A 13,814-nucleotide genomic window follows, 5' to 3' on the forward strand; every position below is an offset into this window, starting at 1 on the left:
GCAGTATCTGAAACCCCAATAAATTATGACATCTAGTGGCAGAATAAGCACAGCAGCACAGGTTTCCTGTCTGCCAGTATCCTGAAAGGATGTATTTTACAGGTTTTACTAAGGAACTATAAAGACAGACCCTGACGGAAGGTGCTCCTGATTACTTTATTTTCTATTATAAGCACAAATTATGTATCAGTAATTCTGATTTCACTCCAAACTGAATAGCTCAGAGTAAAGGGGTGGTGGTGAAGTGTTATGAAATTTCACTGTGAGAATAGTTAATAAATGTTAATTTAAGAATCACCCTAGATGCTAAATTAGAAATGAATGAACACTATATTTGGAAAAAAATAATTCCAAAACTTTTTAAAAAAATTTTTAATTAATTTTAATTAATTTAATTAATTTTGTCAGAACATACCGGTAACCAAATTGCTCCAATACATACTGAAATGTAAGTGAAGTCAAGACTTTTAAGAAGGAAAACTATAAGCTAAGAACTGTAACATGTACATCTATTTCAGGTAGAGTTCAACAAATTTTGATTCTGTTTATTATGCCCAGAAGTGAATCAACAGAAACTCAGCAACACTGCAGAGATGCATAAAATGAAACATAAGATAGAACCAATTTTGCAAATTTGCTGTTGTGCCACAATACTTACTCTGAGCCTGCAGCCATTTCCAAATATGAAGTTTCTGCTGTGTCAACCCCCAACGGGACCACTATGCTCATGACGTTCGTTTCTGATAAATTCGATTACTATGGAGTTCTATGCATTGGTATCCAAAACACTGGGGCATGCCAGCCACAGTGCTCATTGCAAACATCTAAGTGCATCCACAAACTCTGTTTAATCAAAAGGGAAAAAGAGAAACTTTTAATTTTTATTTCAAATGTATGAATTAAAAGAGCTTTACCTTTTTTAAAATTTCAGTATGAACATTAAGTTATTGGAGACTGAACAGTCTCTAATAAGCCCACTCTCTAAGCACATTTACTCAGATGTCAATCCTAGAAAAGGGTAAAATCTATTTTAACCACTTTCTTACACATTACTTATTAATTCCATCCCTTTCTGCTAAAAGTAAACTGATTTAAGTTAGTAACTGCATCATTACTGTATGACCTCAACAAATGCATGCAGCCTTCATTTATAAATGTGCACGTTTATGTGCAAACATGTGTATTAATGGTATATTGTGCTTTAATGGTTACTCACAAGAAACAGGACTAGATATTCCTTTAGCAAATAAATGCAGCAAAAATAAAGAACATTAAGATAATTTAAAATGAAGAATATACATGCCAATTTGAAACTAAGGGTGACCAACTGAGAGCCTATACCAGAGTTTCCCAAGCTTGTGTCTCCAGTTGGTTTTGGACCACAATTCCCATCATCCCTGATGATAATTAACAATAATAATTTATTATTTATATGCTGCCCATCAGACTGGGTTGCTCAGATACTTTGTGTGGCTTCCAACAAATTAAAACACATTAAGACATCAAACATTAAAAACTTCCCTATAGAGGATTGCCTTCAGATGTCTTCTAAAAGTCAGATCGTCGTTTATTTCCTTGACATCTGATGGGAGGGCGTTCCACAGGGTGGGTGCAACTACAGAGAAGGCCCTCTGCCTGGTTCCCTGTAACCTCGAAGTGACGGAACCACCAGAAGGCCCTCAGAACTGGATCTTAGTGTCCAGGCTGAATGATGGGAATGAAGACACTCCTTCAGGTGTGCAAAAGTTATTTAGGGCTTTAAAGGTCAGCACCAACACTCTGAACTGTGCTCGGTTACTTACTGGGAGCCTTTAGGACTAGTGTTAAATGGTCCCAACAGCTGCTCCCAATCTGGCAGGTGCATTCTGGATTAGTTGTAGTTTCCGAGTACCTTCAAAGGTAGCCCCACGTAGAGCGCATTGCAGTAGTCCAAAAGGGAGATAACCAGAGCATGTACCACTCTGGCAACAGGCATGTAGGGTCTTAGCCAGCATATCAGATGGAGCTGGTATACAAATGCCCTAGACACAGAATGATGGGAGATGTAGTTCAACAACAATTGGAAACCCAATTTTGGGAAACCCTGGTCCACATCAGTCTTCTGCAGTCACTTTCTCTCCTCCGTCTGTCCCAACAGCAGCAGGGGAAGTGGAGAGCAGTTTCTTGTGCTCCTTTTGATTCTGTCTTTGCCGGTTTCTTCAGTCTACAGACCAAATATCTTTCCCCAGCCCACATGCTGAAACTGGGTGATGATATCAGTGCCTAGATTTCCAGTCTCTGCATTAAAGGTTATCACTGATTTAATACTGTCAAGAAATAGTGCAATTCTATACATAATCTACACAGAAGTACAGTCTCACTGAATTCAGTGGAGCTAAATCCCAAGTAGGAATGGAGAAAGTCAGTTCAGATTTTAATGTGAACCTGCCAATTCACATCTCTACAAACCATGTGCAAACCAAAATGCAGCTATCCTTCCAAATTTGTGAAATTTCTCTTAATTTTGTGATGCAGATTTCTAACCAAATAATGTGTGCAAAAATGTACATATTAGATTAAAAAATGCATTTTTATGTTTATATTAGGGGAAATTGTAGGCAAGAAGTGTATATTAGAAAAGTGAACAAATATGCTGATGAATTTTATGGCAGAACTTTTCTTTTTTTGAAAAAAAAGACAAATGATGTGGAATGTGGCAAACTTACTAAAAAAAATAAGAATTCAAAATGGAGCTATCTACTCTACTCCCAGGTAAGTATGTACAGAACTGCAGTCTAAATCAGGGGTAGGCAACCTAAGGCCCATGGGCCACAAGTGGCCCACGGGGGTTGTTTAACTGGCCCACAAGCCGCCCCCGAACTGAGCCGCCCGCTCGGCGAGTCCCCTTGCGCTGAGCTAAACCGGGGCAGCAACTCACTTCCGTGGCACCAGAAATTGCGTCTCCACAGGCGCCAATAATCGTGGGCGCAGGTGCGCAATCCGGCCCATGGAGGGATCTCTGCTGGAGTGACCCGGCCCAGGCGAGGTAAACCTTGCCGACCCCTGGTCTAAATGGTTAACTGAAGTCAAGCTACCCACCCCAATACAGGCACACTACAGAGATTTTTTCAATATAAAAGCCACTTAAAGAATCCCTCAGAGAACTCATCAAACCATTTTTCTCATATTCAAGTTCCTGTTTCTTATGCTGTTTTGAATCAACAATCTATAGAGTTATATTTCAGTTAAATGTATTTATATAATGCTGATGATTTGATGGAAAATGTTGTTTAAGATCTTAAAAACCTAATCTGCATTTCTAGCCCCACATGCAGTATCATTTGTAGCTCAACAGGATGGATATGTATGTGCATGATTCACTATTTAGATTAAAAAGTTAAGTGTTTTTTTTTGTGTGTGTGTGTGTGTATGCAAGCATGCTCACTTCATGTTTCATATACATTCATGCCACAGGCAGTTTCCTGTGTAAAACAAACCAGCTGTTTTTAGGAGGAGCCTCAAAACAACTTGTGTACATCTACTGCCGCCAAATGCTGCCTGAATCACAAAGTATAGCACTCCTTTTCTACAACTTTACAACTTGAGCTGTTCTCCCTTTTTTAAAATTTAGCCACAAGAGACAGTATCTGTTACAGTTCTCTTCAGTAAGGTAGCTAAAGCTGTAGCACATTAGGCTGTGCATGCTGAATATCATTTGGGTCTAGTGTTTTTACTTCTGTAACCTTTTCCTCCTCTGTAATTTAACCTTTTGTAAAGCAAGGTACCCATTCACAAGCAGTATTTCACCAAATCTCAGAGAAAGGTATTGCTCAATCAATGGTGCTGTAAACAAGTGTGGAATTACAAATTTTAAGTCACTGTACCCAATCTCCCAGCTTAGAAACTTTCCCTAGTTGTAAAATATGTATGGAATAGGACAGATAAGCAAACCTCTTGTGTGTCTGAACTATTTCATTGCTTACCATCTGTTCTGACTGCCTCAGCAGGAATGAAACTGACACATCTGCCAGAAAAAATGCAGAAAAGGTTGGTTTTCTAAGCAGAGAAAATCTTGATCTGAAGAGGAGGAGACACTAGTTATTTCAGAAGTGTGCATCTATTACAACACTGTTCTGGCTTCAAAGCTCATGTTTTAAATGGCTCCCTGCTTTTTTAAAAAAATTGTAGTACTCCACTAAAGGTGTAAACCTGTGCTTTTTTGTTTGTTTCTTTGTTTTATCGTGCACAATATGAAATGTAAGGGTACTGTAATTATGGCTAGGATCCTGTTTAGCTGTAATGACTTTTAACAACCAATAAAGCTAATTGGAAGATATTGACTTTTTGTGGTGGGGGATACAAAAGCCTCACAGATCCTTAAAAAACGCTGTTGCTAACTGCAAGACAGAGATCTACAATTAAAGTAAGCTGAGTGGTGTCACTTAAAATAGAATCTTTATATATACAGCTTCCTAAGAAATGTCATTACATTCACAGAGATCCTGTCATCCCAGTGTGGCTAAAATTAATTAATACCGGATCTTATAGTTTAACACATCAAATGTAACAAGTTATGTTAACACAGACTTGCAGGCCCTCAAAAACCCTGCCTTCATGTATCAATGTATTTACAGTGGAGTTTGACAGGTAACTTTTCTCCATTGGTAAACTGTAAGACAGTACTAGTGAGAGTACACACAATTTTCTTAGTATTCATCAAATATTCTTTCAGAACTCAATTAAAACAACAACAAAGCCCTGCCAATAGGCTAGCTGTGTTCATCAGAACCTCTAGCCAGGGGAAAATAAAAGGCTGGTGGGTTTGAGTTTTTCTTGCCAAGATTTTTAGAACACCAAATTCTGAGCCACATCAAATGAACCCAGGAACATGAGAAACAGTTAGTCCTGATTATTAAATCCCATATACAATTTTTATGTAAGTGTAATCTAAATGTTATTGTTAGCAAGCTATCCAATTTATCCAATTATAGAATGTTCTAAAATATTTCCAACCTATTTGCTAAGAGTTGTGGTCCACTCATTCATCTAAGTCATTAATGAAGACGACCTGCACTGCATTCAGAACTGATCCCTGTGGAATCCCACTTGATACCTCTTTCCAGTTTGATGCTGATCCATTCATTACTATTGTCTGGATGAAGCTGTTCAACCAATTGCAGTAAATCATCTTTATTACCTGAAAGCAATAGGCATCTCATAACCATGATGTTAATGTCAAACAGCTCTAAAAGTTAAAACTAGCCCACTTAACTACATTAGTAACAATAATTGTTTTAATCTCTTATTTCAGTCACAGTCACCTTAAAAACTTTTAACAAGGAAATAGTGAATTATATCAATATTTACAGCATAGCAACATACTAAAATATGGGTGTGGAACTAAATTTGCTGATGGACCAGTACTATAGAGGTAGTATGAGGCAATGAGCCAAGGCAGCAGACACAGGCCTCTTTGTATCAGGCAGTGCAGGATATGGAAGGAAGGAGAGAGGCATTAAATATGAAAAAGTTATGCCATCTGGAGGCAATAAGTGGCTGCAGAGCCACTGGTAGTCCAAAGGCCAATAATCTCCACTTCCTATCTTTCCCTCATCCCATGCCAGAAACATAACTTTGGCACAAGGTCTTACACCCTATCCGTCTTCCTAGTTCAGAGAAGGAAAAGTGAAAAAGGAAGATCTGCAAGAAAATAAAGATGCTGTAGTATACAAATGAATCTCCAGTGACAGCTTTCCACAGGTCAGTACCACCTGGTATGGCCCTCTACACTAAGAAGATACTGAAGATGCAATATTCATTACCTCTTCTGTAGGCACTGTCCTAGATGTAGCAACCAACAGCTTCATATGCCATAAAAAGTAACATGAAATCCTACTTCTAACACCATTAGGAGTTCATATCACTGTGATATTTCAAAAGCTATGGTTAACACTAGACACAGAAATCCAATTATCAAAAAGTCTATAGTAAGGTAAGCCTCATGTACCAAAATTTCAAGCTGTATTCACTGCATGTAGGTTCAAACTTCATAACGGAGAACAAAGAGCCAACACACTTGAAATATAGTATTTCAAGTATTCAGTAAGGCTGGACGATATATGTTTTTCAACATTGTGATATATCACTGAAATAGTGTGATGTCTGAGAAGGCACTGGCTGGCTTCAGTTTCCCCTGCATTGTGATTTTTGTGTAGCACACACACACACCATGATTTGCGACATATTGCCAGGTCAAAACTTGTTAAACCAATATCACAATATCGACTTCAAACCGGTTTTGGACAATATATTGATATATTGCCCAGCCCTATACAGGTATGCAAGCCTATTCTGATCTAGCCTCAATGTACCGGTATTTCCAAAACTGTCTAACATCGAGCCCACTCCATTAATAGCACCTATATATCTATGAACTAGCTAGTATAGATAGTACAATGGCTAAGAGTTACAAACTGGGATGTTCCTAGATTAAATCTTACTTCACGCACAAACTCACAAGATGGCCTACAGCAAACTACTATCTCCCAAGCCCCCAAATGTGATGGCTGCCTACATTATAGAACATTTGTGATTACTGAGATAGTGTATGTTAATTGTTCTGAATACTCAGAAAGTATTTTATAAAAGCTCACTTTTAGCACTAGATCCCAACCCAAAAGGACATACAGTGTACCTCTACTTACAAATGCGAACGGCACCCTGAAAAGTCCGTAAGTAGAGTGCTGCTACTGCGTGATAATTGCTCCTGCGGCGAACCCGTAAGTAAACAATTCTGGGTTTGCCGCGTTCGTAACCTGAAAAACCGCAACGTGAAGCAAACGTAACATGAGGTATGACTGTACTTGGTTGTAAGTCAGCTTGAATTAAGCTTTACCCAGCAAAATGCTACAATATGTTGAATGAACAAACAGAAGAACCACCCTTGGCCCACAAACCCAGTTGTCTTCATTATTTACAGGAAAGTTGCATACAATATCAACATAATTATTTTCCTGCACTAACAGTCCTTAAACAGGATTATTAAATGATTCCCCATAAAGTAAGTAACTGGATGTTTATTCAACTAAAATAGAACCAAAATCATCAAACTATGGTTTTCAATCATGCTTTAGAAGTCTCGCTCAAATGATTGCTGGTTCAGATGTAACAGCAAAGTGCTGTTGGAATAAAGGAAAATATCAACTAAGCTGAAATTATATGGTGAAGTGGGATGCAGCAATAATACAAACTATGGTTTGGAGGAATGGAAATGGCCAGGTGTAGGAGATTTGGAATGAACTGCATGAATCCTAGGCTTGCACACTCTCTTGCCCCAACCTCCTCCCTTGAATGCAAAACAGTACAATCTCTAACAACTGTGGTTTGATTTAACCTAAATTAGTTATCACAAAAATAATCTGAAACCAGTTTTACCCTGTATTTTGTTTAAACTAACTTTGGTTAAATCATAGTTCCCCAAGTTGCATGATGCAGATGACCCAGAGGAATGCCTCAGGTCAAGATTTTATGTCTGAATGCATATACTCTCCATTTATCAATGTCATTTAGACTGGAAACAAAATAAAAAATAAAAACATTCCTTCCAGTAGCACCTTAAAGACCAACTAAGTTTGTTCTTGGTATGAGCTTTTGTGTGCATGCACACTTCTTCAGATTTAGACTGGAGTTATTCACAGCAATTTGAAAAGGTAAATGCGAGGATAGAGAGCGGAACAGATTAGGACTTCTTTATCAAGCTGCTTTCACCTTCCAGGTTAGCCCTTTTTACCTTCTCTTAATTACCACTATTCTTATATTCTACCTAATCCACCCCCTTGTATCTTGTCTGTTTAGGCTGTGAAGTCTTCAAGAAGGGATATCCTGGTTTGCAGTAGCACTTAAAACAACCGTCTCTTCCTAGTTTGGATATCATGTGAAACCATGTTTTCAAACAAGGAAAGCTTCAGTAGAGGGCACATGAGCACTCCCCTGTGAATATCAACTGCAGCATTCATCTGGGGATGCTTGACCACCATCACTAAACCCAGGAATAAATTTCCAAAGCAACACAGTTTCCTACAACAAAACACACTATTCTGAAATCTCTGAATTCAAAAATGAGAACTATGGGCAACTGTATATAAATCCCATTATATTATGTTTAAATGCAATCTTATCCTCTTCATTGAACAATTGTGCTGATGAAGAGAGAATCTGAAACCCTTGTTGGGTGGTATCCAACTACACCAGATTTTTTCTTATTACAATTCTCAATGTAGACTCATTGAAATAAATGAACGTGAAAAAATCCATTGATTTAAACAGATCTACTCCATGTGTAGTTTAGTCGGATCTCACCTATTGACTCCTACACAACATAAATGAACTTGATTGCACTCAGTAAAGAACAAAAGCTTTAGAAATGGAGTGCAACTTATTTACAGAACCTGCAGCATATATCTTGATCTGGATCCATCCACTGGGTGTTCTTGATCTTCCTCTGAAAACTTCAAATGATGAAATAAAAATATTTGCATAAAATATACAATTTATTTTCAACTTTTTCCTTCACAAAATATTAAAATGATGCATCATGGGTAATTTATTTATAGTCTTATTCTCAATTTCTCACATTTGTTAAACAGGAGTCCTGTTTCTTTTGCAAATTTGTTTTATTACCTCATATAGTGCCAGACTTAAGGCTGCTTTGATGACATTTCAGGGCAACAGTTATACAGTACAATTCTGTTCTGCTTTGCTTTTTTGAGACTTCTGTTGTGGTTTTGGTATAAGATACTAAAAACTCAAGTTCACACTATAGCCAAATATTTCCAACTGGTAAATAACACTGAAAGAAATACTAATTTTTTAGTAGAAGTGGATGCTTTAATCCCTCATTTCTGTTTTACAGTTTAGGACACATGTCTCCCTTCCCTTTTCTATTCCCACTGTTCACATTGCTAAACAGGAAACTCTACTTATAGATGTTAGGGCTAGGAGTCTAGAGGCAGGCAGGTGTTTCAGCAGAGAATCAGCCTACAATCTCTAATTGAAGAATCAGACCAAGGTCAGCAGCTTTATGAGGTCAGATAAGAATCTACTGGCTCCTCATATCAGCAAGACTCAGGTGGGCTGGAAGTTGCAATAATGTTATCTAGCAATCTGCAGTGGTGTTGCTTTAGTACAGCAATTATCAGGCCAGCAGTTTCCTTAGGTCAAGGGTTAGGAACCTATGGCACTCCAGATGCTGTTGGTCTCCCAACTCCCATCAGCACACCCACCGACCAGAAATAATGGGAACTGTAGTTCAACAACACCTGGAGACCCACAGGTTCTCCATCCCCATCTTACGTTGCAAGGTGTGATGGTAGTGTACAGAAAGAGCCTGGACCAGTATTTTAAGCCAAATGGTCGATTTCCCACACCTACATCCATATCTATCTTTACTTAGCTCAAAGTGACTGTAATAGACAATACTCAGCATGCCCTCCTGCACCTGAATAGAATTGTGTTTTGCCAACAGTTCTATCTAAAGAAAATGTTGGCTCCTACATAGTCTCTAGCCCCTTTCTAGAACAGAATAAAGGAAACAAGGAAGGAAAGTGGAGAGATGGAGAAGAAACAGGCATATTCTTAATTTTTTTTAAAAAAAAAGCATATTGTAATTGTTAGCACGTACTGCAAGAAGAGCTAATGACTATGACTAACGTAATGTGACTCTACAGCATATCATACGCAGCTTTTTATGTCAACCTATAAAGAGTTAGAATATGTCTGCTGGCGTTCTGAAAAATTTAGTTCTATCTGGCCTTCACAAGTCTGTGGGTTCCACTGAGCAATCAAAATACAAAGAAAAATCACTTTTTCCAAATAGTAAAAGCACCTATAGTACCTCCCTACAATTAAGCTCTATTCTACTTCTGGAACACAGGGTATTTAAAGCAGTAACAGCTGTCTAAGTTTAGAAATAACAAGCATTTGTTTTCAAAGCAGAAAGGCGGAGAACCTGCCAGAGCAGTCCAGTCTAGGGTGTATACCAGAGGTCGGCAACCTCCGGCCCACGGGCCAGATGCGGCCCACGAAGACCGTTTTACCGGCCCATGAGCCGCCTGTCGAGCCACCTAGCCGGCAAGCGCAGTGCGGTGACTTGCCGATCGGCGCCGAAAATCACGTCTGCACATGTCCGTCGCGTTGGACATGCACAGTGTGATGCGGAAAATCACGTGTGCGCATGTCCAGATGCCGAAAATCACGTCTATGCAGGCACAATTTCCGGCATCACGCTGCACATGTCCAGCCCATGGACGCTCTCTGTGGGCTTGATCCAGCCTATGGCCGGATAACCTTGCCGACACCTGGTGTATATAGCCTACTTCATATCAGCTTACCTTGCCAGGAAGAATTTGACAACCTTAGAATTCTAACTTTCATTTGGCAGTAAAAGAAGATGATGAAGAAGATGATTAGTGGGTATTAGATGCACTGAATGCATGTTTGTATCTTTAAATTTGAATATCAAGCTATGTAGTGGGAAAGTGGGAAAGGCTTCCCTGTCCCTTTTAACTAACTCACTTTTCTATAGCTTTCCCCTCCTCTTGTCCATTCTTTGTAACAGTCTCCATTCCAGTCCTGCTGTTTTTTTTCTTTTTTTAAGTGCCTTTTTTTGGTAACCATAATTCTTAAAGGGGGGGGGGGTGTAACACAAAATAAATTTAAGCTGCATCATTCTGCTTCCATTTTTTAAAATGAAGTTTGAACCCTCTTTAAAGCCTCCCCTGTGCCCTGGAAATTCAGATCCAGGAACAAAGACTAATCTAGTTTGAGATTTGGAACCAAACTGTAAGCAAACAAACTCCTAAGAACTGTAACAGTCTCATTTAAAGTGACCAAGGCCCAGGCCAGGAAATCTACAACTTCAAGTATTGCTTCCACAATGGAACGTACTGATACAAATACATTAATAATGCTAGCATTTAAAATCTGAACTAATTAATGTATGGAGCTGTTTTAATTGGGAAAACCAAACTTTCCATGAAATTATTGCTGGGTATACTCCTCATTAAAGTGAAGTGTAACTTAACTAGGCACATATTCTTTTGATTAATCTCTTTTCCAATCTTCATCCCCTGGCAGCCGAAATCTAAAATTTCAAATTGTAAGTTCGTCAGTACAGAGACCTAACTTTTTGTTTCTTACTCTGTGAGCATCCCGTGTACTGTGATGGTACAAAAATCAGAGCCAACTCTATAATGAGGCACATTGAAGCAAACCACTCAGGTGGCACAATAGGGGGCAGCTTTAGTGGCAGACTGTTTGGGATCCCGTGAACTCTGCCATCATCACCACTTTCCTGTGTGCTGCTTTCCCTCCTCCTGCCAGTTTTGAAGAAGAGAGGGAATAGCAGGAGGAGAAAGAAAACAATACATCACTATGAAGCAGAAGTACCTCTGCTCCATGTGCATTGCTGGGCATAAGGAGGTGAGACTGAAGTCCACGTTTTAAGTTGTGGGTCCCTCCCATACAGAGTCTGGAACTTACTGCTTACTTCTTTTTTAAGTTATCACTCAGCCTAACCTACCGTACTTTAGAGGGTTGTTGTGGAGATATATCGGTGAAGGGGATATACAGTACCGTGAATCTAGTATATAATAATGTGGTCCTGGATTCCCCCCCCCCCCAGCTGTGGTAGGGAAGACAGGAAGTGATTTATGTAAGGAGAATGTAGGCTAGGGTGTGTGGTGGTATTGGAACAGATTAATTGAAAAATAATAAAGCCAATACAGTGGTACCTCCAGTTGCAGACGGGATCCGTAGCGCAACCTGAGGACCGCTTCTGCACATGCATGCGTGGTGAAACCCGGTCAAATACTTCTGGGTTTGCCACTTTTGCATCCTGAAGTTTATGTAACCAAAGGGTTACGTAACCGGAGGTACTACTGTACTTTTTATATGTGGATCAGCTTGTGTCATTTCAAATCAAGTGAAAGAATTTTGTGTTACAAAGTCCTGATATTTAAAAGGCAGTGTGGTGTAGTGGTCAGATTGGTGGACTAAATCAGGGACATCTGGGATCTCTGTTCATTCTCTTTAACCTACCTCCTAGGGTTATTGTGAAGGAGGATAATGCAGGAAGTTAATGCCACACTTTGCCCCATGGAAGGATGGGATAACAATGAAATGGACTTACATCTTTCTAAGAGTTAGCAATGCTTATGCTGCTGATCAAGGCTGTTTTGAAAGGGCAGCAATTTTTAAAAATTATTTTATTATTGCAGCATTTTTACTGCCAGAATAACTTGTTTGACCTTGGATATTATACACCATAATTTTTTTTTTAGGGGAGGGGTTGCTGCTCTGCCTCAAGCAGCAAAATGTCTTGTGCAGGTCCTGACAAAATTAGTACCTTCTCAAAAGACAGCAGAAACTATAGCACAAGCCTATCTGTGATTATCCAGAAGTAAGCTCCACTGTGTTCAATTGAGCTTACTTCCTAGTAAGTGTATTTAAGATTGCAATCTTAGATATTTTCCTAGTTTTTACTCCTGAACTGGATAGAATAATAAGGAATAATTAAACCTTCTCCCAAAACATATGAGAAAATGGTTCTATGATCAGTTGCCATAAGCTTTCTAGTCTGTGGTCTCTAAGGAAGTTTGCTGTCTTTTCTTTAACCACTGAAACAGAATGCTACATTGAAAGGAATATATGTGCTGCCACTTGATTGTGGTGGTGGCTACTAATGGTTATTTCATTGGAAATAACATGATGAGAAGACATTTTTCTCTTTATTAAAAAAATATGAACTACTCCAGAAGCAGTGTTAGAAATTAGCCAGGCGCATTTTGCTACTGGCGCAGGTCTAATTGCGACCACTTGGAGATCTCTGGATACCAGGTTGGTGACTGACATCTCCATCTGACTGTCTGGCCTCTCCCGCTTTCTTAAACTGGTAAGCATAAGAGCTTATTTATCACAGCTATATCCCACATTTTTCTCCAAGAAGTACATGGTTCACCCCCCCCCCCGTTAATCCCTACAATGACCCTATGAGGTAGGTTACAAGGCTGTGACTGGCCCAAGGTCACCCAGTGAGCTTCATGTCTGAGTGGGGATTTGAACCCTGATCTCCCAGGTCCTAGTCTGACACTCTAACCACACTGGCTTCCTACAGTACTTCTGCTATGGGGCAGCTATATAAATTAAGTCGGTAAATAAATATGTGGAAAACAAAATGTCACTTGGAGAAGGATCTGAAATATTTTCCTTGAAGCTTGAATTTGTATTCTGGATTGTTTGATTTGATGTTTTAACGAGCTGTAAACCACTTTGAGATTTTTTAATTTAGAATATAAAGTGGTATAGAAATGAAATCAGTAATAATAAAATCCCCCCCGGGGGGTGCCTAGACATTACGTTGTGGTGACCATAACCTGGGTTTAAGGTGCCATTTAGCAATTAGCTTATATATCTAAGTTTTTAACACTGCACAGAAGGTTGCACTCCTATAGTCTTACATCAATGCACTGCGAAGGAGGTGATGCTGAAAAATGGTATTCTATTATTGTAGTTTAAAACATTTTAAAAACATCAGATTGGATTCAGAGTGTTACTTCCATTCACAGACAGGACTGAAATCAAAGGGATTTCCTGCTGGAATGAGGGAGGGGGGAGAATCACCAAACTTTTGGAGCAGCTTTTCAGGGGTCAAGGAGAACTGCAAGGAGGAGGAATTAGTAAAAATTGCCTCTCTTCCTCCAGTGCGGCTATTCCAATAATAGAGTTCTACTCATGAGAAAGCTGAAATCACCCCACAAAAATAATGCAGTTTATTACTT

The 13,814-nt window shown here is 39.1% G+C and overlaps 1 protein-coding gene across 11 annotated transcripts in view; it reads right to left on the reverse strand.

Moving 5' to 3' along the window:
* The window catches only part of KMT2E (lysine methyltransferase 2E (inactive)), a 61,708-nt gene that overhangs the window by 41,586 nt on the left and 6,308 nt on the right, over positions 1–13,814 (reverse strand). For 5 of the 11 annotated variants that reach the window (XM_033162171.1, XM_033162170.1, XM_033162163.1 and 2 more), the window contains exon 2: positions 659–843. In XM_033162171.1, the coding sequence (XP_033018062.1) occupies positions 659–729 (71 nt within the window). In that variant the 5' untranslated portion in view covers positions 730–843. Of the gene's footprint in view, positions 1–658; positions 844–3,962; positions 4,057–4,992; positions 5,177–13,814 lie in introns of all 11 variants that reach the window. The other 6 variants (XM_033162168.1, XM_033162165.1, XM_033162166.1 and 3 more) reach the window with 6 other exon arrangements.

This window comes from Lacerta agilis, chromosome 10 (genome assembly GCF_009819535.1).
Source record: "Lacerta agilis isolate rLacAgi1 chromosome 10, rLacAgi1.pri, whole genome shotgun sequence".
NCBI classification, from domain to species: Eukaryota; Metazoa; Chordata; class Lepidosauria; order Squamata; family Lacertidae; genus Lacerta; species Lacerta agilis.